The 25,865-nt window shown below is 66.1% G+C and overlaps 3 protein-coding genes across 3 annotated transcripts; 2 read left to right on the forward strand and 1 right to left on the reverse strand.

Moving 5' to 3' along the window:
- The first annotated feature begins 981 nt into the window (after positions 1-981).
- On the forward strand, positions 982-10,803 carry Rab8a (RAB8A, member RAS oncogene family). The gene is made up of 8 exons (XM_042671217.1): positions 982-1,138; positions 6,589-6,649; positions 7,946-8,006; positions 9,030-9,107; positions 9,892-9,981; positions 10,106-10,171; positions 10,271-10,321; positions 10,397-10,803. Exons 1-8 carry the CDS (start codon positions 1,015-1,017, stop codon positions 10,484-10,486), a joined length of 621 nt encoding a protein of 206 aa, XP_042527151.1. The 5' UTR covers positions 982-1,014; the 3' UTR covers positions 10,487-10,803.
- Positions 10,804-16,068: 5,265 nt separating this feature from the next.
- Hsh2d (hematopoietic SH2 domain containing) lies at positions 16,069-20,066 on the forward strand. Its single transcript, XM_042671252.1, has 6 exons — positions 16,069-16,307; positions 16,832-17,090; positions 17,422-17,511; positions 18,461-18,623; positions 19,297-19,413; positions 19,650-20,066. Exons 2-6 carry the CDS (start codon positions 16,960-16,962, stop codon positions 20,064-20,066), a joined length of 918 nt encoding a protein of 305 aa, XP_042527186.1. The 5' UTR covers positions 16,069-16,307; positions 16,832-16,959.
- Positions 20,067-20,832: 766 nt separating this feature from the next.
- On the reverse strand, positions 20,833-25,166 carry Cib3 (calcium and integrin binding family member 3). The gene is made up of 6 exons (XM_042671301.1): positions 25,109-25,166; positions 24,897-24,931; positions 23,512-23,623; positions 21,956-22,103; positions 21,411-21,606; positions 20,833-20,926 (listed from the first exon to the last, which is right to left on the reverse strand). Exons 1-6 carry the CDS (start codon positions 25,157-25,159, stop codon positions 20,905-20,907), a joined length of 564 nt encoding a protein of 187 aa, XP_042527235.1. The 5' UTR covers positions 25,160-25,166; the 3' UTR covers positions 20,833-20,904.
- Positions 25,167-25,865: the final 699 nt, after the last annotated feature.

Genomic DNA, 25,865 nt, shown 5'->3' on the forward strand with positions numbered 1-25,865 from the left:
CCCCGGGCCCTGCGGGCCTCGAGCCGCCATCCTCGGCCCTCAGCCTCCCGAGGGGCCCCGAGCAGGAAAACCCGAGACCAAAGAGCGGACGGGGGGGGGGGCGGGATCTCCAGCCCCCCACACCCCAACAAAGCCCGGGTCAAAGGCCGGGGGCCCCGAGGTCGAGCTGCACTTGGGGCTCCATCAAGGCATGGAAGCTTCTGGATGGCCGGGGGACCCGCAGTCCGGCCCGGTCTTGGTCACCTCTCAGCGGACAGCACACCGTCCGGCCGCGGGGGGTCAGCGCCGGCGCACAGCCTCGCCGCCGCTTCTAGAAGCTTCGCCGGCCCCGCCCCGCTCCTATTTATTACGGCCGGGCCAGGCTGAGCCGCCCGCTGCCCCGTCCTGTGTCACACTCACCACTTTTTCTACATTTTTGGGCAAAATAAACTTTTACACAAACCGCGCGGTCGCTGCGTCTGTCCTCGCCGCGCCGCCCGCCCGTTCCCGCGCTCGCCTCGGTGCGCGCACTGCGGCTGCGCGCCCGCGGGGGAGGGCGGGGCTTCCGTGTCGCCACGCGCGTGCGCCGCCGGCCGGAGCTGACGGTTCGCCCCTGCGCATGCGCATCGCGCCCCCAAGCTCCGAGCCGAAGGCGCGCTGAGCTGTTGGCACCCCTCCCGGCGAGAGGGCGGGGCGGAGCCCTCCGAAGAGCCGAGGCCCCGAAGGCGGGGACGCGAGCGCCACGCCCCCCACCTGGTTCTCATTTGAAGCCCCCCGACTCTTCCCGCGGGCCAATCAGAACGCGGCTGGTCCCACACGCCGGCCAATGGGCGGCGCGGCCGAGCTGCTTCCGGCTCTGCGCGGCGCTCGCCCCTTCCTCAGTTCTCCCCGCGCAGGGCGGGGGCGGGGGCGGGCGCAGCCTCGGTGACGTCGGCGGGCCGGCAGCCAATAGGGGGCGGGTTCGCGTCTGACGGACGGATGCGCCGGCCAGTGGCGAGGCGCCGGCCGCACTTCCCGTCCGGGAGAGAGTGTAATATGGCGAAGACCTACGATTACCTGTTCAAGCTGCTGCTGATCGGGGACTCGGGGGTGGGGAAGACCTGTGTCCTGTTCCGCTTCTCCGAGGACGCCTTCAACTCCACCTTCATCTCCACCATAGGTAGGCGCCCGGGGACGGCCGGGGCTCGGGGGGCTGGGCGGGGCGCGCCCGAGGGGCCGGGGCTGCGGAGGGCGGGAGGCGGCGCCCGGACCAGGCCGGGGCGCGGGGGCCCGCGGGGGCCGGAGGGGGCGCGGGGGCCCGCGGGGGCCGGAGGGGGCGCGGGGGGCCGCGGGGGCCGGAGGGGGCGCGGGGGGCCGCGGGGCCCGGAGGGGGCCGCGGGGGCGCGGGGGCCGGAGGGGGCGCGGGGGCCGGAGGGGGCCGGAGGGGGCGCGGGGGCCGGAGGGGGCCGGAGGGGGCGCGGGGGCCGGAGGGGGCCGCGGGGGCGCGGGGGCCGGAGGGGGCCGCGGGGGCCCGAGGGGGGGCGGGGGCCGGAGGGGGCGCGGGTGGGAGGGGGCGCGGGGGGCCGTGCTGGGCGCGGGGGGCCGTGCTGGGCGCGGGTGGGAGGGGGCGCGGGGGGCCGTGCTGGGCGCGGGTGGGAGGGGGCGCGGGGGGCCGTGCTGGGCGCGGGTGGGAGGGGGCGCGGGGGGCCGTGCTGGGCGCGGGTGGGAGGGGGCGCGGGGGGCCGTGCTGGGCGCGGGGGGGCCGTGCTGGGCGCGGGTGGGAGGGGGCGCGGGGGGGCCGTGCTGGGCGCGGGTGGGAGTGGGCGCGGGGGGCCGTGCTGGGCGCGGGGGGCCGTGCTGGGCGCGGGTGGGAGGGGGCGCGGGGGGGCCGTGCTGGGCGCGGGGGCCCGTGCTGGGCGTGGGGGGCCGTGCTGGGCGCGGGTGTGAGGGCGCGAGGGGCCGTGCTGGGCGCGGGGGGCCGTGCTGGGCGCGGGGTGTGAGGGCGCGAGGGGCCGTGCTGGGCGCGGGGGGCCGTGCTGGGCGCGGGTGTGAGGGCGCGAGGGGCCGTGCTGGGCGCGGGGGGCCGTGCTGGGCGCGGGTGGGAGGGGGCGCGGGGGCCGTGCTGGGCGCGGGGGGCCGTGCTGGGCGCGGGGGGCCGTGCTGGGCGCGGGGGCCCGTGCTGGGCGCGGGGGGCCGTGCTGGGCGCGGGTGTGAGGGCGCGGGGGGCCGTGCTGGGCGCGGGGGGCCGTGCTGGGCGCGGGGGGCCGTGCTGGGCGCGGGTGTGAGGGCGCGGGGGGCCGTGCTGGGCGCGGGGGGCCGTGCTGGGCGCGGGGGGGCCGTGCTGGGCGCGGGTGTGAGGGCGCGGGGGGGCCGTGCTGGGCGCGGGGGGCCGTGCTGGGCGCGGGGGGGCCGTGCTGGGCGCGGGTGGGAGGGGGCGCGGGGGGCCGTGCTGGGCGCGGGGGGGCCGTGCTGGGCGCAGGCGCGGGGGCCGCAGGACGGCTGGGGCTGCGCGGAGGAGCCGCCGGTCGCAGGTCGGCCCGGCTCGCGTCTGGCCGCGCCGTCTTCCAACCCTGGCGGGTCTAACTTCAGCCTTAGCAGAAGTGGAAACTGAGGCCTGGAGGTTGGCCCGGGGATGGAGGGCCGGGCCTGAGTCCGGGCTGTGGGGGGGGCTCTTGCTGAAGGCCACGGCCTGCAGGTGGCAGGGGTGGAATTTGACCCCCGTGTGATCTGAGGCCCCTAAACCCGAGGCCCAGGTGACCCACCACCCCGAGGTGCCATCGCTCCCCCCCTCCCGCCCCGGGTCTCACGCCCTCCCCTGCAATCCCCACGCCATGCCGGCGTGGAGCCCCTTCCTGGCCCTGCTCCCCAAAGTGATAGCCCCGCAAGTGAGTGACAGCCTCGGGAGCCGTAGTGTGCGGCACAGGCCGCCCGGCCCTGCTTCCCATCACAGGCCCCAAGCAACCACAGTCCCTTTGCACACGGGCATGCTCCAGGGTGGCTGGACTTCACAGCCTGCCTCTGCCAGCTCCAGGAGCGGCGCTGGCCGCTGACCTCTGGCCCGGCCGGGAGGGGCAGTGAGCGGTGTCCTGCTTTCCCACGGCAGACTTCTGCTTCTCGGCTGTTCAAGGGAGATGAGAATCCCACAGAAGCCCCACGGCTCACACCCGTCATCCCAGCTACTCGGGAGGCTGAGATCTGAGGATCGTGGTTCAAAGCCAGCCCAGGCAGGAAAGTCTCTGAGACTCATCTCCACAATTAATTACCAGAAAACGGGAAGTAGAACTGTGGCTCAACGAGATAGAGCACTAGCCTTGAGCACAGAAGCTCAGGCACAGCTCTCAGGCCCCGAGTACCAGCCCCATGACCGACAAAAAAAACAAAAGCATGGATTTTCCTGTCTGGGCTGGCTGCGAGCCTCGCTCCTCAGACCTCCGTCTCCCAAGTAGCTGGGATAATGGGCTGGGAAGGTGGCTCAGTGGTAGAGCGCTTGCCTTGCATGCTTGAGGCCCTGGGTTTGATTCCTCAGCACCACATAAGTAAAAGAAAAAGGCCGGAAGTGGCGCTATGTCTCAAGTGGTAGAGCGCTCGCCTTGAGCTGAAGAGCAGAGGGACAGCGCCCAGGCCCCGAGTTCAGGCCCACGACTGGACCCCCCAAAAAAAAAAAAAAAAAAGTAGCTGGGATGACAGGCGTGAGCCATGGCGCCCCGCTGGTATTTGCTCGTAAGCAGGCACTAACCCTTTCTGAGCGTCTCTTTTCTTCAAACAAGTGCACCCTGCCTTGGCCCGTGCCCTGGGCGCAGAGCGGCAGCTGCCCAGGGCCCCGTGACCCGCACAGGCGCCCCACAGCCCTCCCCTCCCCACTCCAAGGTCCAGCTGGGGAGCCAGTCCCTGAGTCCCACGAACCAGGAAGTGGAACTCCGTGGGCTGCGGCTCCTCTCCGCCAGGCTGTGCCTCTGTTTCCCAGCCTGAGACTCCTGCCCCGCTCAGCACAGCCAACAGGAAGTCAGGAGGGCTTCCTGTCTTGCTTTTGAATTCTGGGCCAGAACTACGGTCTCCCCCATGCACGGAGGCCCCCCTCACTTGCAGGTGGCATGGGGCTTGCTCAGGGGGGCCTGGCAAGGTGGAGGCAGCATTGGAACCCGGGACCGCGCCGATCGCTCCTGTCTGTAGTCCGTGGGCACGACCGCTGTCTTCTAGGAAAGCGATCTTCACTTTGACTTTGAAGTTATGGCTTCATGAAGTTGATCCATTTTAATGAAGCACCGTGTGTTAATAAAAGCCCAGTGGAAGACAGGCCCCGGTGTGGGGAGCATTCTAGAAAGAGCCCCTCCTGGCCCTGTGCGCCTGAGCACCGGCAGGCGAGTGCCACGGTCCTGGGCAGCTTGTGCCGCTCCCGCCACTGCCTGCAGCCTGGCGCGGCCTCGGGCTCCGTGGCCGCTTAGGGCTTCAAGGGGATGCACGGCCCAGAACCCTCGCCCGCGGCTGTGCTCCCACCGGCTCACCAGGCCGTGCTGCGCTGCGCTGCGCTGTGCGTGTGTGCAGGTGTGAGCATGTGTGGCTGGGAAGACACCATGGCGTGACTTGGAGGCGGGATGGGGTGCGGCCTGGGGTCCGGGGTCCCCGCTCCCAGCAGACTCCCAGGCAGCCCCTCCCTCCTGTGGCTGTCCCTGTCCCCAGAGATCCCCAAAAGCCATGGTGACCGAATTCCTGCCCACACTGGGGCCAGGCCAGGCTTTCTAGACAGAGTCTCAGTACGATGACAGGGACCCCTGGCTGGGTATGTGCATGCGTGCAGTGCATGCATGTGTGTGTCTCGGGCTTGAACTAGGGGCCTGGGCACAGTCCCTGAGCTTTTATTCAAGGCCAGTGTTCTACCACTTGGGCCACAGGTCCACTTCCAGCTTTTTGGTGGTTCGTTTGAGGTGAGAGTCTCATGCACTTAAATCTGGGCGTGGTGGGGCTCGCCTACCGGCTCAGCTCCAACGGGAAATGAAAACTAGGCTTGTGGTCCCTGCCCTGCCCTGCCCTGGGCAGGAAGGAGGCCGCATCTCGAGTAACCAGTGCCAAAAAGTACCGAGGGTGCGGCATGCAGCACCTGCCTGGCAGGGCTGCAGCCCAGCTCCGTCCCCAGCACCTCCCCAAGAACAGAATCCCCAAGCTGTGGGGGGGCGGGGGCTGGGACGAGGAGCCGTGAGTGTCAGGGAGGGGGGCCGGGTGCCCGCGCACAGGTGTTCCACAGGCCTTCCTGCATTCTGGGGGAACTGGCAGGGGACATGGGGAAAGGGGGTTCGTTTTTTGTTTTTGAGATTTTTGAAGTAAGGTCTCACCACGCCGCCCCACACTGGCCTCCAATTCCTGATTCTCTGGCCTCTGTCTCCCCCATCTGGGATTATGCGCCTGTGCTTCCCCATCCAGCTTGCTCTGTGTGTGTGTGTGTGTGTGTGTGTGTGTGTGTGTGTGTGTGTGTGTGTGTGTCAGTCATGGGGCTTGAACTCTGGGCCTGGGCGCTGTCCCTCAGCTCTTCAGTTCAAGGCGAGCGCTCTATCCCTTGAGCCACAGCACCACTTCTGGTTTTCTGGTGATTTCCTGGAGATTAGAGTCTCATGGACTTTGCTGTCTGGGCTGGCTTTGAACCGTGATCCTCCGATCTCAGCCTCCTGAGTAGCTGGGATGACAGGCAGCGGGAGCCACCAGCGCCCAGCTTAAGTTTTTTGAGATCTGCCTCGTAGACCATGTGACTTACGCCTGTGAGCCCGGGGAACCTCTGGGCCAGTGTGAGCACAGCCATCACATGGGAAAGACACACGGACGGACGAGGGGGCTACTGGGGGCCTGGCCTGCGCACATCCCAGGGCACCGTGGGTCTGTGGGGTCTGCAGGGCACCGTGGGTCTGTGGGGTCTGCAGGGCACCGTGGGTCTGTGGGGTCTGCAGGGCACTGTGGGTCTGTGGGGTCTGCAGGGCACTGTGGGTATGTGGGGTCTGCAGGGCACTGTGGGTATGTGGGGTCTGCAGGGCACTGTGGGTCTGTGGGGTCTGCAGGGCACTGTGGGTCTGTGGGGTCTGCAGGGCACTGTGGGTCTGTGGGGTCTGCAGGGCACTGTGGGTCTGTGGGGTCTGCAGGGCACTGTGGGTCTGTGGGGTCTGCAGGGCACTGTGGGTCTGTGGGGTCTGCAGGGCACTGTGGGTCTGTGGGGTCTGCAGGGCACTGTGGGTCTGTGGGGTCTGCAGGGCACTGTGGGTCTGTGGGGTCTGCAGGGCACTGTGGGTCTGTGGGGTCTGCAGGGCACTGTGGGTCTGTGGGGTCTGCAGGGCACTGTGGGTCTGTGGGGTCTGCAGGGCACTGTGGGTCTGTGGGGTCTGCAGGGCACTGTGGGTCTGTGGGGTCTGCAGGGCACTGTGGGTCTGTGGGGTCTGCAGGGCACTGTGGGTATGTGGGGTCTGCAGGGCACTGTGGGAGTGGGGTCTGCAGGGCACTGTGGGAGTGGGGGCGGGGCCTGTGCAGGTGGGGAGGCTTTGGCTGCCCTGGCCCCGCCCCCACCCGTAGGCCCTCCTCCTGGGAGAGGAGGAAGCATGTCCTGACACCAAGACCCTGCAGGCAGGGACTGACAAGGCCATTTTCTTCTTTCAGGAATCGACTTTAAAATTAGGACGATAGAGCTGGATGGCAAGAGAATCAAGCTTCAGATCTGGTGAGTCTCCCCCACCTCTGGTGCGGGGCTTTTCCCGCCAGTCCTTGGACGAGAACTTGGGGCCTGGGCGCTGCCCCTGAGCTTTTTCACTCCAGGCTGGCGCTTTACCTCCTGAGTCTCAGGCCACTCCCAGCTTTTTGCTGGCTCATTGGAGATGAGAGTGTCGTGGGCTTTCCTGCCTGGTCTGGCTTCAAACTGGGATCCTCGGATCTCAGCCTCCTGCGTGCCTGGATGCCAGGCGTGAGCTGCTGCTCCTGCAGGCTCTCGCAGCCGGGGAGCTGCACCGCATGGCCTCTGGTCAGGCCTGGCCCAGCCCTGCGCAGGGCCCCAGCCAGGAGCCCCAGCATGGGGTGGGGGTGGGGTGCTGTCTGTGTGTCTGTGGAGATCTGGTCTCTAGCCCAGGCTGGCCTTGAACTCCAGATCCCCCTTCCTGGTGGTGGATGGCGGGAGGGTCCCCATGCCCAGCCACTCACCCTAAACCACAAAGGTCCACTGTCACCTCCTCTTTCCCTGGGGAGCCCCAGGCCAGCCCTTGCTCTGCACCCCCAGCCCCTCCCGACTCCACCCACGTTTGTTACTTTGATGATGGAGTCCTCTTTTTTTTTTTTTTTTTTTTTTTGGCCTGAGCTGGCCGGGACCATGATTTTCCTGTGTGCGCATCTTGCATGCGTTACAGTCACACTCCCCACGGCCTGGCCTTTCATCAGTTGAGATGGGGTCTCACAGCAGTGTTCGCAGTCTCTGCCTCCTAGGTTGCTAATATTACAGGTGTGAGCCGCCACACCCATAACACATCTCTTCACCGCCAATAGTGTGACCAGAAAATGGGAGATAATATTCCAGAAGCCCGGCAGGGAGCAGGGTGGTGACTGGGGTGTAGCTGTGGTCTTTGTTTGTGGTCGGGCAGAGCAGACTCTGCTGGCTGAATGTGAGGGTGAACCCCAGGAAAAGCTGGGGGCCGGGTCTGGCGGCCACACCGTGGTCTGAGCGGTCGGAGGCGGAGGACAGTGGTTCCCAGCCCGCCTGGGGCCCGCAGCCAGACCCTGCCCGAGCCCCCTGGCTCCGAGACCCCATCTCCCCCAGAAGCTGGTGCAGCGGCCTGTGCCAGCCGTCTGGGCACCAGAGGAAGCATGCTCGGTAGGCAGGCCTTAAAGAAAGAGCTGGGGGGGGCGTGGTTCAAGGGGCAGAGCGGGGCCTGGCAACCTTGAGGCCCTGAGTTCAAATCCCGGTGTTGAGGAGCAGAGGAAAGCCCCGCTCGGGCCTCCGTCACCGACCTCCCGCTTCCTCCGGCTCTAGGGACACAGCGGGCCAGGAGCGCTTCCGGACCATCACCACCGCCTACTACCGGGGCGCCATGGTAGGGCTTCCCAAAGGGCCTCCCCACTGGCCCGGCCCCCGCCCAGCCCGCCCCACTCACTGCAGTTCCTGGCCCCGCGGCCTCGGTGTGGGCGTCCCCAGGGCTGTCTTCCCGACATCGCCCGGGCCTCCCGCTACCTGGCCACCATTTCAGTTTAAATCATTAAAATCGAAATTGAGGGGCTGGGAAGGTGGCTCAGTGGTAGCGTGCTTGACTTGCATGCATGAGGCCCTGGGTTCAATTCCTCAGCACCACATAAGCAGAAAAAGCCGGAAGTGGGGCAGACACTCAAGTGGTAGAGCGCTAGCCTTGAGCTGAAGAGCTGAGGGACAGCATCCAGGCCCAGAGTTCAGGCCCCACGACTGACCAAAAAAAAAAAAAAAAAAAAAAATCGAAATTGAACTCTGCTACTCTGGAGGTGGAGGCCGGGAGGACTGTGGTTCAAGGCCGGGCGTGGCGGGACACGTGAGGCACAAGGCCCGGGTCCCAGCTTCGCAGGACGGCGCCCGCCCGCCGAGAGCACGGCCCCCAGTTCAAACCCTGCACCGAAAAGAGCAAACCTGTTCCAGGAGGCACCGGCCGCGGGACGGCGGGGACGGGCCTGGGGCAGGCGGGAAGGCCCCGAGGGCGGGGCGCGCTCCCGGCCGCTTCCCCTGTCTCTCTCCTTCTTTGTGCTGGTCCTGGGGCTCGATCAGGGCTGGGCCCTCGCTGCTGCTGCTGCTGCTGCTGCTGCTGCTGCTGCTGCTGCTGCTGCTGCTCCTGCTCCGCACTTGCGCCGCAGCCCCCTTCCAGGAGGCCCCGGAGGGGAGAGGCCCCGGGCGCCCCGGCTGGCCGGCCGGTCCTCAGACCCGGCCTCCAGGGTGGGCGGGTGACAGGCGCCAGGCAGCGGTCTTAACGGTCTCGCCCCGCCCCCTTGAGCCTCAGTTTCCCGAGGAGTGGCAGGATCTGGGCGTTGCGGTGCGGGTGGCCGGCGGGGGGGCTGGGTCTGGGGTGCCCTCCCGCCCTGAGCCCCGCGTCCCCCAGGGCATCATGCTGGTCTACGACATCACCAACGAGCGCTCCTTCGACAACATCCGCAACTGGATCCGCAACATCGAGGAGGTGGGGGCGCGGGGCTGGGGGCGGGGCCGAGGAGGGCAGGGGCGGGGCCGGGGAGAGGCGGGGCCGATGGTGGCAGGGGCGGGGCCGGGGAGGGCAGGGGCCAGGGAGAGGCGGGGGCAGGGCCGGGGACAGGCTGGAGGCGGGACTGGGGAGAGACGGGGAGGGGAGAGGCGGGGGAGGGGCCAGGGAGGGGCGGGGGCGGAGGGGAAGGGGCGGGGGCGCTGAGGAGGGGATGAACTGGGGGCGCGGATGGGGCACAAGGGAGGAGCTGGGGGCGGGGCCTGGACGGGAGGAGCTGGGGCGGGCCTGCAGGGGAGGAGCTGGGGCGGGGCCTGCAGGGGAGGAGCTGGGGCGGGGCCTGGACGGGAGGAGCTGGGGCGGGCCTGCAGGGGAGGAGCTGGGGCGGGGCCTGCAGGGAGGAGCTGGGGGCGGGGCCTGCAGGGAGGAGCTGGGGGCGGGGCCTGGACGGGAGGAGCTGGGGCGGGCCTGCAGGGGAGGAGCTGGGGCGGGCCTGCAGGGGAGGAGCTGGGGCGGGGCCTGCAGGGAGGAGCTGGGGCGGGGCCTGCAGGGAGGAGCTGGGGCGGGGCCTGCAGGGAGGAGCTGGGGCGGGGCCTGCAGGGGAGGAGCTGGGGCGGGGCCTGCAGGGGAGGAGCTGGGGCGGGGCCTGCAGGGGAGGAGCTGGGGCGGGGCCTGCAGGGAGGAGCTGGGGCGGGGCCTGGACGGGAGGAGCTGGGGCGGGGCCTGGAGGGGCGGGGCGGGCCGTGGCAGCCTTGCGTCCCTGCAGCACGCGTCGGCGGACGTGGAGAAGATGATCCTGGGGAACAAGTGCGACGTGAACGACAAGAGGCAGGTGTCCAAGGAGCGGGGCGAGAAGGTGGGTGCGCCGTCCGTGGGCTGCGGGGTCTCGGTTGGAAGCCGCCGGGGTGGGGGGGGTTCCCGAGACGCGATCCCGGCGGAGCCCCGCGCCGCCCGGTAACCAGGATGCGGTTGCCCCGCAGCTGGCGCTGGACTACGGCATCAAGTTCATGGAGACCAGCGCCAAGGCCAACATCAACGTGGAGAACGTGAGCCGCGGGGGGGAGGGGGGGGTCCCGGCAGGGGGCGCGGGTCAGGGGGCGGGGCCGCGCCCCTCCCCGCGCTGACACCCCCCCCTTCCCCCGCAGGCGTTTTTCACGCTCGCCAGGGACATCAAAGCCAAAATGGACAAGAAGCTGGTGAGTGGGGGGCGGGGCGGAGCTGGCGGCCGCGCGTGCGCACGCGCGACTGCTGACCCCGCCCCGTGACCGCAGGAGGGCAACAGCCCGCAGGGCAGCAGCCAGGGCGTGAAGATCTCGGCGGAGCAGAAGCGCAGCGGCTTCTTCCGCTGCTCGCTGCTGTGAGGCCCGGGGACCCGCACCCCGCACCCGGGGACCCCGCACCCGCCCGGCCGCCGGACGCAGCCGAGACGTCGTCACGCGCCACGGGGACCTGGAGCCAGGACGCGGCGCGGCCTCCCGCGGGCGAGGACACGAGGGCCGGCCGCGGACGGTGACAGTGGGGCCGGCGGCGGCGCGAACTGAGCCCGGGGCCGCGCGGCCGCCCCGGCCCGGCCCGGCCCGGCCCGGACCCAGGTTTCTAGCGGAGATTTATTTTTCCAGACCCGCCGGGCCGCCGCCCGCCCGGATCCTTTTTTTTGAATTAAAAGCATCGACCGGCACCGCCTCCCGCGGCCTCCGCGCGCTCTGCGCACACAGGGCTCCCGCCGCCGCCCCGGCCAGGGCCTCCTGCGGCCCCGGCGGCCCCGGCCCCGCCAGCCTGGGCGCCGTAGGAAGCCCAGGTCTCGAAGAAACAAAGGGCCCGACGGAGCCCCAGCCTGCGGCCCCTGGCACTGCCCCCGCCAGACACTCGGCTCAGGGGACCCCAAGGCCCCTCCTAAAGCTGCAGAGCCCCCAGCCTCCGCCAGCGCCCCTGCCCTGGCCTGCCCTGCGCTGGCCTGCCTGCCCTGGCCTGCGCCGGCCTGCCCTGGCCGGCCTGCCCTGCCCTGGCCTGCCCTGGCCTGGCCACGGCGCCGGGCCTGGTGGGAAGCTGAGGCTGCTGGGCCTGACAGTGCAGTGAGCCCTGGGCCTGGGCTTGAACCCAGCGCCTCAGGCGTCGTCACTCCTGAGCTGTGTGTCTGTGTGTGTGTGTGTGTCTGTGTACAAAGTTGTCACTCTACCACTTGAACAACACCTCTTGTGCTTTTTGGTAGTTCACTGGAGAATCACATGACTTTCCTGCCCAGACTGGCCTTGAACCACAACCCTCAGATCTTAGCCTTCTGAGTAGCTGGAATTACAGGCGTGAGCCACCACCGCCACATTTTCATTTCATTTCGTTTGACATGAGTCTAGGTACTGGACCCAGGCTGACCTGGAGCTTTAACCTCCCAGTCTCCCCTGTGCTGGGAGTCCAGGAATGCACACCTTCACTGGTGATGAGTTGTGGGCTGGAGGCCCAGCCTTGGGCCCAAACCCTCCCTGGCTGAGACCTTCTCCCTGTGCAGAATGACCTGAGGCTGAACAGCCAGTGAGGAGAGACCTAGGTCTGGAGCTCAGGCACCCCAAGGGGCTGTCTGTGTCCTTCAAACAGCTTCCTCTTTCACATCTTGTCTAAGAATAGCTTGGGGTGGGGGAGCGGGGCTCAGGGGCAGAGACTGATGGCCCAGGCAAGGCTCAGGGCTACAGCCCTGCAAAGAATAAGTTACAGCATGTGGCTTTCAGCCATCCTTAGCTAGCCATGGCGTTGTGTCCTGATAACCCATCATAAACGCTAGAAATACCCTAAGTAAAAATAATTCGCGGGCACCGGTGCCTCACACCCGTCATCCTAAATACTCAGGAAGCTGAGTTCTGAGGATCAGGGTTCAAAGCCAGACCGGACAGGATGAACCACCAGAAAACCAGAAGTGGTGCTGTGGCTCAAGTGGTAGAGCACTCGCCTTGAGCTGAAGAGCTGAGGGACAGCGCCCAGACCCAGAGTTCAGACCTCACAACCAACAAAAAAATTAATGTATTGGGAGGCAGAGATTCGAAGATTGAGGCCAAACCGACCCCTCCAAGAAAAAAAGACCTCAGTGTTAGAAATAATTTGGCAGTGGCTGGGAAGGTGGCTTAGTGGTAGAGTGATCGCCTAGCATGCATGAAGCCCTCGGTTCGATTCTGGAGTACACGTACAGAGAAAAGCCCGAAGTGGGGCTGTGGCTTGAGCAAAAGAAGCTCAGAGACTGCCTAGGCCCTGAGTTCAAGACCCAGGACTCACACAGAAATAGCTCTGGATGTTGGGGTGTCATGGAGGACGCTAACTCCACAAGGCCTTTTGCAGGAGGGGCGCCATCAGCCAAAACCCTGTTGTGCAGCACACAGCAGGAAGACCGCTCCCTTTTTATCCCTAACCAGGCCTCGCCCACACCTCTTTCCCCATTGGCTGAACTCAGGCCCTTCTATCCCCATTGGCTGAGCTCAGGCCCCTCCACCCCCATTGGCTGAGCTCAGGCCCCTCCACCCCCATTGGCTGAGCTCAGGCCCCTCTACCCCCATTGGCTGAGCTCAGGCCCCCCTCTACCCCCATTGGCTGAGCTCAGGCCCCCCCTCTACCCTCACTGGCTGAGATCAGGCCCCTCTACCCTCCATTGGCTGAGCTCAGGTCCACAATCTGCAAAAGGATGTGGCTTAACTTAAGGAGCTTTCTTTTCCTTTTGGTCGCGGCTGGTACTCTGCCTCAGCGCCATCTCAGCTTTTTCCCTCAGAGTGAGCGCTCTGCTACTCAGAGCCACAGCTCCACTTCTTGATTTCCCGTGGGTAATTGGAGATAAGAGTCACAGAATTTCCTACCTGGGCTTGTTTCCAACCTGGATCCCCAGGTCTCCGCTTCCTGAGTGGCTAGGATCACAGGTGTGAGCCACCATGCCTGGCTTGGGTTTCCAGAAGTGTCCAAGGGGATGCCTTCATGAAAAGCGCTCAGGAAAAGTTTGTAACTAAAGTGTAATTCATGAGGGCCCAGTCACCTGGCCAAAGCCGGAACCTTCAGAAAAGCAGTTCCCTGAGGGTTAAAAAGGTTAATGTATTGGGAGGCAGAGATTCGAAGATTGAGGCCAAACCGACCCCTCGGTTTGGAAGCAAACTGCTAGTGTGCACAGCACCCAGCAAGCCCAGGGTCCCGGCTGCATAGGAGGCAGAGGTTGCCGGAGGCAGGGCATGAAACACTACACAGTAACTAAAGCTTGAAGGGCCGGAGGCCTGGCTGCGTGGTAGAGCGCCTCCCTCGGAAGGCTGAGTCCCTCAGGTCCAGTCCCAGCTCCACCTAGAAGAATATTGAATTCACCTGGTGCCAGTGGCGCACCCCTGTCATCCCAGCTATTCAACAGGCTGAGATTTGAGGATCGCAGTTCAAAGCCAGCCCAGGCAGGAAAGTCCACAAGACGCTTATCTCCAACTAACCAGGAAAACAGGGAAATGGAAAACTGTGGCTCAAGTGGTAGAGGGCTAACCTTGAATAGAAAGCTCAGGAACAGCACCCAGGTCTAGAGTTCAGGTCCCAAGACTAGCCAAAAGGAAATACTGAATTCAATTCGTGTTGTATATTGAGTGCCTCAAACGCTTGGGAGTTGAGCAGATTGGGAGACGTAATGTCTTGCTTACACTGAAGGGAAGTGATTTTTTTTTTCTGTTTTTTTTAGTTGGTTGTGGGTCTTGAACTCTGGGCTGAGCCAGGCGCTGTCCCTCAGCTCTTCAGCTCAAGGCGAGCCCTTTACCACTTGAGCCTCAGCACCACTTCCAGTTTTCTGGCGGTTTATTGGAGATCAGAGTCTCACAGACTTTCCTACCTGGGCTGGCTTTGAACCTCGATCCTCAGATCTCAGCCTCCTGAATAGTGAGGATGACAGGCGTGAGCTCCCAGCGCCCAGCTTGATTTCTTGACTGCTGTACCAAGGGTGAAAAATGTGTGTGTGTGTGTGTGTGTGTGTGTGTGCGTGTGTGTATGTGTGTGTGTGACGAGTTTGCATATCAACAGCCCCACGCTTACGTGTAATAGTTTCAGTTTATTAAGCACTTCAAATACCATCCATACCAATCACTGACTCCTTCGCCTAATCCTACTGAGCGAGCCCATGTGCGCCGTGGGCATCCTCGGGCTGCTCCGGGTCGCTGGAGGGAGAAGCGGCTGCCTGGCCGGGGCGGGTGCAGCGGAGGGAGGGTCAGTCCGATGTGGAGACACCGCGCTCGGGGAGGCTGACTCACTGGCCTCCGCTGCCTGTGTGTCTGTATGTTCATTTCTGCCGATGTCTGAGTACTGGGGTTGCCTTGGTGACGGCTTGCTGCTGGTCAGGTCTGGTGATGGATGAGGGCTGGTTGGGCTCACCGGGTGTGTTCTTACCACCCCTTCCATAGCTCTACCTTCTAACTCCTACTTTAACTTTTCATGTCTTTCACAGCACACATGCACTCAATATATCTATTGAATAGCCTACCATAGCACCACACATCATGTCAGTATTTAATTGCACACATCACGTGTGTATTTAATAGCACACTATGTCATGTTCAATAGCATGCTATGTCAGTATTCTCAGATTCACTACCGGGGCATTGTGTATTTGCAGACAGGGCCTTTGTACCCCAGGCTGGCCTTGAACTCACAACCCTGTTGCAACCCAAGGTGACCAGCAGCTGAAACTGGACAATGAAACTGGGTTTGGGGCACAGAGGGAGGCCTGAGCCTCTCACCAGCAACAGACTCCCCAAGGTCCAGTTCACAGGGCTTTTATTGATTTAGGTTCACAGGACCTTTAGGAATTTAGGGATGGGAGTGTGTGAAGAAATCAAGGCAGCAATCTCTGAAGTTAGAGACACCACCATGAAGCAGTGACCTCCAGACCTTAGGAAGCCCTGGCCAGGCTGGAAAAACCGCCATTTGCATAACAAGCCTTTATCTAACGCCCAGATCTGGGAAGCTTTGAGTTCTGATTAACTCCCTTTTAGGGGAGAGCGGAGGATGTCTGTAATGCCGGGATCAGTTGGTCTTTCTCGTGGGCCACTCCTGGCTTTCTGAGAGTCAGAGAACTGGCATTCCAGGTCTTCGGAACCCTCAGCCTCTGCGGGCCTGCCATTACAGGTGTGACCCCCAGCCCGGCTTGTTTCCCTCCTTGGCTTCTAACAGTGTCTTCTCCAGCAGGGTTTGCCCTGCCCTGCAGGTGAGTCGGTGAATGAACTCAGGAGATTGAGCGACCTGATGATAGACTGGATGGAGTGAGCGGAGAGCGGATAAAGGAGTGATTGAGTTAGTGAATGGATGGATGGGTGGGATGCTCACAGAACAGTAGATAACAGGAATTGCAGTTGAGGGGAGGAGCCTAAGCCCCCCAGGACATCGGGGACCCCTGCCCCACCAGAGCTGGGCCGGTGCTGTGGCCACTGGCCCCATGGGAGGTGAGTGTCCCCTCCCCTTCAAGCCCCTCCCCAGGCACCCAAGGCGAGCCCAAAGCTACTGGGTGAGCCCACACCAGAGGCTTCTGACAGCGCTGGGGATCTAAGCTCACACTGTCACCCCAGCTGCTCGGACGGCTGATGTGAGCACTGCAGTTCAAGGCTGGCCTAGGTAACCTTTACAGGACCCCCATCTGGACAAAGGCACGGGCACGGTAGCGCAGGTCTGTCATCTCGGGACACAATTTAGAGACAAGGCTGGAAGGGGGAGGGGCCGCGGAGGTGCAGCAAGGCCCTGAGTTCAAACCCCAGCGTGGAAGAGGAGCAGGAAGAAAACGCCAGCCTGCTGGATTCAGGGGTGCAGAACCAGAGCCCCGAGAGGCTGAGCCTCATGCGCGAGGGGGGCCACCGACACCAGCGCCCCCTTCCGCCCCCGGGGGTGGGGGAGCAGGGCTGAGTCCCCCGGGGCTACCCTGCCGCACTGGGCGGCCGCCTGGGCGGAGGAGGAAGTGGTTTGCTTGTGGGTGCCTGGGCCCCGCCCAGGGGGCCCAAGATCCTGCCGTTGGGCTCCGGGGGTTGCGATGCCCTGGGCGTTGGGGTCACCCGCGGGCTCCTCTCTGCTGGCATCCAGGACACGTGGGCACGCCATCAAGGCCCGGGCTCTGGCCCTGCCCCGCCCCGGCCTCACCTGCACCCCAGGAAGTGGCTGTCCTGCTGACGCTCACCCCCGGAATCGAAACCCAGCGCCCAGCACCTCCAGGTACACAGGCTCGGCCTGGGGGCCCGGGGAGCAGGGGTGGCTGGGGAGGAGAGGACATTACTATCATCGCAGGCCAGAGGCTGGGGAGTTGAGGCCGGCTTGGGGTCACAGTGCACCCCACCTCAAATACTTACCCAAAGGAAGCCCAGCCAGGAAGGCGGCAGGAGGGAGCTGTGCAGGCCTGGCCCCCGTGGGGGTTTTTGTTATTTGTGGGTCAGTCCTGGGGCTTGAACTCAGGGCCGGGGCGCCGTCCCTGGGCTGCTTTTGCTCGAGGCTCGCGCTCTACCACTTAGCCACAGCGCCACTCACGTCCGGCTTTTTCTGCTTATGGGGTGCTGAGGAATGGACCCCAGGGCCTCATGCATGCGAGGCGAGCGCTCTACCGCTGAGCCCCTTCCCAGCCCCGACCCTGGGTTGGTTTGTTTTCCTCCCTCCAGACCTCGCCCCTGCCTCTTCCCTGGAAGAGGCGGCTGGAGGCCATGGTGGCCTCCGCCACCTGCAGAAACCTTGTTTTTTCCTTTGAGACCAGGCCTCGCTGCAAAGCCCCTGGCCAGGCCTGGGACTGCGGGGTTGCAGGCGGGCCCCGCGCTGGGGCTCCGTGGGCCGCAGGGACAGTGCAGCTGCAGCCGGAGGCCGCGCGAGACTCTCCGTGATGGAAGCCGGGAAGCCACCCCGGCCGCCCCCGCCGCTGCCCCCACGGCTGGACTGGTTCGTGCACATGCAGGGGGCCCAGCTGACCGTCGAGGGGATCCCCGAGTGGTTCCACGGGACCATCTCCCGAGAGTGAGCCCCCCCCCCCCGCACAGCGCCACTTCCGGTCTCCTGGTGGTCCCGCCGACTGTCCTGCCCGGGCTGGCTTCGAACCCTGAGCCGCTGGGAAGACGGGCGGAGCCGCAGTGCCAGCTCCGATCCACTGTCGCCCCTTGCCCCAGCCCACCAGTGCGGGACTGGAGGCATTTAGGAGGTGAAAGGTCACCCTCGGGCGGGTGTCCCCTTCCATCCGGGCTTGTGAGGTCCTTGGTGCGAAGGCCTGTGCTCCCCCGCCCCACAGCCTCCGAGGCCGGGGGGGGGGGCGGCTGGACCCCGCATCTCCTCGCTGTGGGCGCCTTTCTAGGGCTGCGGAGAAGCTGCTGGAGCCCCAGCCGGCGGGGTCCTTCCTCATCCGGGTCAGCCACAGCCACGTGGGCTACGCTCTCTCCTGCAGGTAAGGCCGGGCGGGGCGGGGCTGGGTGAGCTGGGCGGGGCGGGGCTGGGTGAACTGGGCGGGGCTGGGTGAGCTGGGCGGGGCGGGGCTGGGTGAGCTGGGCGGGGCGGGGCTGGGTGAGCTGGGCGGGGCGGGGCTGGGTGAGCTGGGCGGGGCGGGGCTGGGTGAACTGGGCGGGGCTGGGTGAGCTGGGCGGGGCGGGGCTGGGTGAGCTGGGCGGGGCGGGGCTGGGTGAGCTGGGCGGGGCGGGGCTGGGTGAGCTGGGCGGGGCGTGGCTGGGTGAGCTGGGCGGGGCGGGGCTGGGTGAACCGGGGTGAACCGGGCTGGGCGGGGCTGGGTGAGCTGGGTGGGGTGGGGCGGGGCTGGGTGAGCTGGGTGGGGTGGGGCGGGGCTGGGTGAGCTGGGCGGGGCGGGGCTGGGTGAGCTGAGCTGGGCGGGGCTGGGTGAGCTGGGCAGAGTGGGGCGGGGCTGGGTGAGCTGGGCTGGGCGGGGCTGGGTGAGCTGGGCAGAGTGGGGCGGGGCTGGGTGAGCTGGGCTGGGCGGGGCTGGGTGAGCTGGGCGGGGCGGGGCTGCGTGAACTGGGGTGGGCGGGGCTGGGGCCGGGCGGGGCGGGGGTCCCCAGGCCTCCTCCCCAGCCTCACCGCCTCCCCAGCACTGATGTGGAGAGACCCGGGCCGGGGAGCAGACCGAGGGGGCCAGCCTCTGGCTGCAATCCTCCTCATCTGTCTCCTCTGGGCTAAGGCCAAACCCCGCACCGGGCAGTTAGGTAAACTGAGGACCGTCGGGCCAGTCTGGCCCGGAGAGCCGGCTCTGGGGACCGAGCCACGCGCAGCCACCGTCTCCCTGGGGTGGCAGTGTCACACGGGGAAACTGAGGCATGGCAGCCGGGACACGGGGGGCAGCGGGCAGCCCGGCGTGGACGCGACCCCCGCCCCGCGTGTCCCCGCAGAGCCCCGGGCTGCTGCCGCCACTTCATGGTGAAGCTGCTGGACGACGGCCGCGTGTGCGGCCCCGACGGGGAGGCCCATGCCTCGCTGGACGCCCTGGTCACCCGCCACCGGCGGACGCCGCTGCGGCCCCACGGGGACCTACTCACCCAGGCCTGCCCGCAGGTGAGGGCCCGCCCCGCCCTCCTGACCCCACTCGCCCCTGTCTCCCCCGTCCCCGCCCCGGGACGTGCCCGGGGGTGCCGGCGCGAGGCTCAGAGGGCGTGGCCGGCGCAAGCGGCAGTGGGTGGGACTTACACCGCCGCAGGGACGGGTGGGCGTGGCCTGCCTGAGGCCCGGCAGTGGGCGGGACCTCTCCCTACACCACTAGGTGGGCTGGCGAGCGTGAGACCCAAGCTTTGGGCGGGGCCTATATGCCCTACAAGGCCCGGTGGGTGGGGCCTGTTTGAGGCCCATTTGTGGGCGGAACTTATACTCCCTACAAGGCTCCGTGGGCAGGCGGGCCTCAGACCCAGCGGGGGCGGGGCTCGTCTCCCTATGAGCCCGAGTGGGCGCGACCACCGATGAGACCGGAAGTTGGGCGGGGCGTATCTCCCTATAAGGCTCGGTGGGCGTGGCCAACCTGAGACCTGTCTGTGAGTGGAGCAGGACTCCCTACAGGCTCGGTGGGCGTTACCAGCCCAGAGACCCGGCTGTGGGCGGGGATCCCCCACCCGCAGGGTCCGGTGGGCGTGGCCTAGGCCCGGCCTTCCCGGGTGGGAAGTGCAATCCCCGACTCCCCCGGCGGCGGGGTCCCCGCCCGCCTCCCCCTGCGGAGCTGACCCCCGCTCCCCTGCAGGAGGACCCCGCACACGCCGACTACGCCGACCTCCTCCTGCAGTGGCGCGCGCTGTCCGCGGCCAGCCCGGCGCTGGGTCCCGGGGACCCCCGCAGCCCTGCCCCGGGTCCCGAGGAGGTAGGCGCGGGGTGCCGGCACCCGCACGGGTCTACGGCGCAGCCTGGGAGTCCGCCAGCCTCGCCGGGACTGGGTTCCCGGCAGGCGCTGCCGTGCCCGGCCCGGGGCCGGAGGACGCACGGCTGGGGGGTCAGGCTGGGAGCCCCACGATCCCAGCCTCCGGCCCGGGTGGGGAGCGTGCGCCGCGCCCCATCTCGAGGGTGACCGAGGCCCCCAGCCCCCCTCTTCCGTTTCAGGGTCCCCGAAAGCCAGCGGCGAGCCCTCCGTGGTTGGAGCCCTCGTGCCCCGGCCCCCGGCAAGGCGCCCTGGCGCGGAGCGGGCGGAGCCTGCGGGCGCCGTCCGAGGCGGGCGGGAGCCGCCCCGCGCCCACCGCCCCGCCGCCGCCCCGGGACTCGGGGGCCTGGCCGGACGGCGCGGGGCCCCCACGCCCGCAGGGGGCCGCGAACCCCGGCCGCACGGCCGCCAGGACCCGCAGCTGGAGCGAGGTGGGCGCGGCGGTCAGCCGCTGGCAGCGCGCGCTGGCCCGGGCCTGGTCCAGCCCCGCGCCCGGGCCGCGGCCCCCCGAGGCCCCGCTCCCCGAGGAGTACGGGCGCCCGCCGCCCTTCGCCCCCGGGCACGAGGCGGCCGCGCCCGTGCCGCACGCGGGGCGGTGACGCCGGCCGGCCCGGGTCAGCGCAGCGGCCCCACGCCCCGCCCTGCCGCGCCCCGCGCGCCATCCCGGCTGCAACTCCGGACCTGGGCGCCGCCCCTGAGCGCTCTACCGCCCGGGCCGCAGCGCCACTTCCGGTTTATTGGAGATGAGAGTCTCACGGACTTTCCTGCTGGGGCTGGCTTTGAACCGCCAGCCTCAGACCTCAGCCTCCTGAGTGGTCGGGATGACAGGCGGGAGCCGCTGGCCCGACTCAGCCCTTGTGCAGTCATTGTCCGCCCCGCAGATGAAAACAAGACCGCGACTCAGCCCTGGTGCCTGGAGTGTCCACGCGTGATTCCCACGCAGGGCGGTGCTGTGGTGGGTGCGGGGCCGGCGTGTGGGGTGCTCAGGGAGCTGCTCCACGAACCGCGCGGATGTGGGGATCCCGGGGTGTGGGGGTCCTGGCGCCTCCCCGATGCCGGGGGGGGGGGGGGGCGCCTCCACCCCGCAGCCTGGAGCGGCGGCTGCAGCCGGGGCCCCTCACTCCCGCCAGCTTTGAGGGTCTCAGTCGCGCTCAGGCGGGGTGGGGTGCGGAGCTCCCCGAGTTCCCCGGATGCCGAGCCCCCGCCACGGTCCCGGCCACGCCGCGGGCTGCGATCGCATCTGTTTTAGATTTAAGACCAAAAAAAAGTTCCCAGCGCTGGGGAGGCCGCGAGGGGAGGATCAAAACTTCCCGGGGGGGGCAAGGGTGGGGGGAAGGACAGACAGACAGAGCGCCCAGCCAGCCAGCAGGTGTGACTGTTTATTCTCACAGCTCTGGGAGTGTCCGCGGGGGCCTCCCGGGCCTCTCCTCGTGAGCGTCAGATGCGGATGTGGAAGGTGCTGTGGACACAGGAGCGGAGTGGTCACCGCACACCGAGGCCGCCCCCCGGTCGTCCTGCTCAGACCCCTCCCAGGATGGGGTGCCAGGGGGCGGAGCCAGGCCCCGGGGCCATAGGCGTGGTTACCCGGCGTGGGCCCGCCTGTGCCCCCCTGAGCCCCGGCTTCCCTCTCCCCGAGGCCACACAGGAATCCACAGCGGGATCTGGGGGGTCTGGGGGCTGGCTCCCGGTGCGTGAGCGGATGTGGGGCGCAGCGGGGTCTGGGGGGGCTGGCTCCCGGTGCGTGAGCGGATGTGGGGTGCAGCGGGGTCTGGGGGCTGGCTCCCGGTGCGTGAGCGGATGTGGGGTGCAGCGGGGTCTGGGGGCTGGCTCCCGGTGCGTGAGCGGATGTGGGGTGCAGCGGGGTCTGGGGGCTGGCTCCCGGTGCGTGAGTAGATGTGGGGTGCAGCGGGGTCTGGGGCTGCCCCCAGCGCACTCAGCGTCACCTGAGGAAGTCGGGCGCCCTCAGGATCATGTTCTGGAAGTCCTCCAGCGACAGCCGCCCGTCGTGGTCCCCATCAGCCTCGTCCAGAACCTTCTCGCACACCAGCCGCACCTCCTCAGGGCTCAGCTCGCCCCGCGTCAGCCTCCGCACCGTCTGCTCCAGGTCCCCCGCGCAGATGTAGTCGTCGTCGTTGAAGTCTGTGGAGCGCACGGGAGGCCGGGGCTGGGGATCGGACCCGGGCCCCCCTGGCTAGCCTGCTAGGCTGCTGCTGCCCCACCTGAGCCACAGCGCCATGCCGGCTTTTTCTGCGTACGTGGTGCTGAGGACTCGAACCCAGGGCCTCATGCATGCGAGGCGAGCGCCCTACCACTGAGCCACCTTCCCAGCCCCTCTGGCTTCCTGGGAGAAAGACTCGGGGCTGGGTGCGGCCGTGTGCGGTGGCTTAGCCCCGGGGGCGAGGCCCAGCCGGAAGGGCTGAGCGCGGGCAGGGGGCGCGGGGCACCGGGGACCTCGGGGAGCCACGGACGCCAGCCCCCCCTTGCCCACCGTAGATTCTGAAAGCGTAGTAGGCCTTCAGGTCCCGGGGCGCCATCTCGCTCATCACCGAGAACATGTCCAGGAAGTCGTCCAGGGTCATGTGACCGTCGCCCTCCTCGGAGAAGACCTGCGCGATCCTCTGGCGGAAGGGGTTGTCCTGGGGACCGGAAGGACCCGGCTGTGCGCCCGCCTGGGCCCCTCAGCCCCAGCGTGGGGGTTCCGGTGAGCAGGTGACCCAGTCACAGTGAGTCACTCACCTGCTTGCTGTGATTGGCTCCTGGAAGGAACGAGCTTCTCCCAGGGGCTCATCACTGCTTACTGCGTGATTGGCTTTCGGTTAGGCGCACGAGCCAAAGCGACCAATCAGAGCGTCTCATTCACCTGTCTACTGTGATTGGCTGTTGGATGGGCATGTGACTCAAACTGACCCATCAGCGATCCTCACCGGGTACTTGTGATTGGCTCTTAAGAGGACATGTTTCTCAAAGAGACCAACCAGAGAGAGACTCATTCATTTTCTATCTGTGATTGGCTCGTGGGTGGATACGTGACTCAGACTGACCAATCAGAGGCTGCCTGAGCGGGAAGCCTTGTTCTGAGAGGAGCTGGGAGGTGCAGGCGAGGCCTGAGCCCCCTTGGAGGCCCTGGCTCCAGCTGCACGGACACTGGCTGTGCGCCCGGACTTTTACTTGGTGTCTGGCGTTCCAATCCATTCAGCTCCCTGTCAGTGAGCTTTTCATCATTCACAATAAAGTGCAACCAGCCCAGGGGCCTGTCCTCATCCTCAGATCGGAAAGACTACGCGTCGGAAAGACTAAGGGCATCAGCACCAAATGCACAAGCTCTTTACTGAGCGCATGGCAGTCCTGGGGCTCCACCGGGGCCTGGGCGCCATGTCTGAGCATTAGCTCTACCACTTGAGTCACAGCTCCACTTCTGACTTTTCTTGGAAGTTAATTGGAGATACAAAGTTCAGGAGCTGGGCACCAGTGGCTCACCTGTCATCCTAGCTACTCAGGAGGCTGAGATCTGAGGATCACAGGAGTTCAAAGCCAGCCCGGGCAGGAAAGTCCGTGAGACTCTTATCTCCAATAAACCACCAGAAAACTGGAAGTAGGGGGCTGGGAAGGTGGCTCTATGGTAGAGTGCTTGCCTTGCATGCACAAGGTCCGGGGTTCCATTCCTCAGCACCATATACACAGAAAACCCTGAAGTGATGCTGTGGTTCAAGTGGTAGAGTGCTTGCCTTGAGCTGAAGAGCTGAGGGACAGCGCCCAGGCCCAGAGTTCAGGCCCCACAACTGACAAAAAAAAGGAATCTCATGGACTTTCTTGCTGGGGCTGGCTTCAAACTTCAATCCTCAGATCTCAACCTCCTGAGTGGCTGGGATTACAAGCGTGAGCCCAGGTGCCCGGCGTCCTTCCTGCCTGTTCATTTCAGCCTTGTTCTCCGTGGCTGTGTGCGTGAACCATCTGTGAAGTGGGATGGTTGCAGGACCCTCACAGGGCTGCGATGGGACATCATCTCTACTCTGTGGTGGCACCTGGCCTGTGATGTGGACATACCTTCAGCTCTGGCATGCTCCCAATGAGCTCGTACGGCACCTTCACGCGGGGGCCGCTGGTGTAGTCCAGGGGCACAAGCTGTGGGGCCAGGTCCTGGTAGCGGTAGAAGAGCCTGCAGGGAGAGTGGGAAGGGGCAGAGCTGACACCTTCTGGCAAGGGACCCACCCTCCCCTCTCCATCCCGACGCCGCCCTCCCCTCCCTGGGTTACATCAGGAGCCACAGGGCTTGATTATATTCTTGTTTGTCACCCCAGCTACTCAGGAGGCTGAGATCTGAGGATCATAGTTCAAAGCTAGCCTGGGCAGGAAAGTCTGTGAGACTCGGATCTCTAATAAACCACCAGAAAACTAGAAGTGGTGCTGTGACTCAAGTGGTAGGGCACCAGCCTTAAGCAAGAAGAGCTCAGGGACAGTGCCCAGGTACCGCGTTCAAGCCCCACCACTGACAAAAAAAAAAAAATATGAAAGGTGTTTTAAGAAGCACTGGAAGCATAGCTCCTTGTGACCGGTGGAGTCCCACTGGTAGCTGTCTTGGGCCGGGCTGAGCCATCACAGAAGACTTTGAGGTTCCCAATCTATCAGGGCAATGGGAGCTTCTGGAGGACATGGTATCTAAGCCCTTGAGAGAAGGATCTAGAACCTCAGTCAGTCCTGAATTCTGTTTCCCTCAAGCTCCCTAAATTTCAGCTTCTGAGTGGCTGATTAGGTGACTTGGTTTCCCTGTCTGACAACGGACCAAGGTCCAGCCTTGGATCTGGTGGGGGGAGGGCTCTGCCCGTGAGGCCTGACCCGAGGTCGGCCTGGCCTTGCCTCAGTTTCCCTGGCAGTAACCTGATCGTGATGGCCAGGGTGACCCGGTCAGCTGTCCCCCACACACAATGGTGCTGCCCGGCCAAGCGTGTGCCCATCAATAATCAATGCTCTCTGCCCACCGGCCGCACCCGCCCGCCCTGCCTCCCCCAGCCTGGCCAGCTTGGGTTTCACAGCTGTGAGTTCATGGGTCGAGGCCTCTGAACAAAGGCCCGCAGGCCGAGAGTGTACACCTCGCAGGATCCACGCCAGGGACCCTCACAGGCTGCAGCCCCCGTCCCGGGCACCACCCTGGCCCAGGGCTGGGCTCAGGCCTCTCCTGGCTCTCTCCCCACCATGGCTCCCGCCATCCTGGGAGAAAGGCCCGGTGCCTTCCACAGCGTGAAGGCCGTGGCGCGGCCCTCCCCTCCCCCTTCCCGCTCCAGCGCTCCACCTCCGTGAGGCCTTGCCTTCTTGGGCCCTGTCAAATCACTACTCAGATCGGGCGCCTTGGCACACGCCTGCAATCCCAGCCTGCTGGAGGCCGAGGCCAGAGGAGGGCGTCCCCCTCCCCCGGCCCCGGGACACAGACTCACCGCATGATCTCCTTCTTGGTGAAGAAGGTGCAGTCCTGTGGGGAGAAATGTCAGCCGAACCCGTACCTGGCTCTGGAGTTGGGGTTCACGGTCCCCGCCTCCACCCCCCCCCCCACGCCCTGGGTCCACTCAGCACTCGGTGGGGACCTCAGGCTGGCCGCACACACAGATCCCGGGATGCTGTCCCCCTCCGGGGCCCCCCGCCACCCCACCTGGTACTCCTCCAGCTGCGCCGCGGTGAACACGCTCTGCGTGCCGCCCATGCCGGCCTCCGTGGCCTCGCGCACAGCACTGCGCTGGGTGGCCCGGGCCCGGCCGCACCCGCCTCACCCCCTGCTGCCCGGGCTCGGGTTACAGCCAAGCCCTCTGGGCAAAAGTGTGCAGGTGTCCCCGGCTGGGGAGGGGGGGGCACCCAAGTGACCCCTAGATCCTGCGAGACTCGAGGCCCCAGCCCTTGGGTGACTGGCCTGGGCGGTGAGCCGCTCGGCGCTGTGTGGCCCTGGGGAGGTGGCCGCACGTCCGGCCTGGGCACTGTCCCTGAGCTTTTGCCAGTTCGAAGCTGGCACACTACCACTTGAACCACAGCACCCCTTCTGGCTTTTTGGTGGCTGGTGGGAGATAAGAATCTCCTAGACTTTGCTGCCCAGCTTGGCTTTTTTTTTGTTTTGTCAGTTGTGGGGCTTGAACTCTGGGCCTGGGCGCTGTCCCTCAGCTCTTCAGCTCAAGGCGAGCGCTCTACCACTTGAGCCACAGCGCCACTTCCGGTTTTCTAGTGGTTTATTGGAGATAGGAGCCTCACGGTCTTTCCTGCCCGGGCTGGCTTTGAACCGCGATCCTCAGATCTCAGCATCCTGAGTAGCTAGGATTACAGGCGTGAGCTACCAGCGCCCGGCTCCCAGCTTGGCTTTGAACTGTGGTCCTCAGATCTGGGCCTCCTGGGCAGCTGCGATGACGGGCGTGAGCCTCAGC

This window comes from Dipodomys spectabilis, unplaced genomic scaffold (assembly GCF_019054845.1).
Source record: "Dipodomys spectabilis isolate Male_0828 unplaced genomic scaffold, ASM1905484v1 ptg000609l, whole genome shotgun sequence".
Lineage (NCBI taxonomy): Eukaryota > Metazoa > Chordata > Mammalia > Rodentia > Heteromyidae > Dipodomys > Dipodomys spectabilis.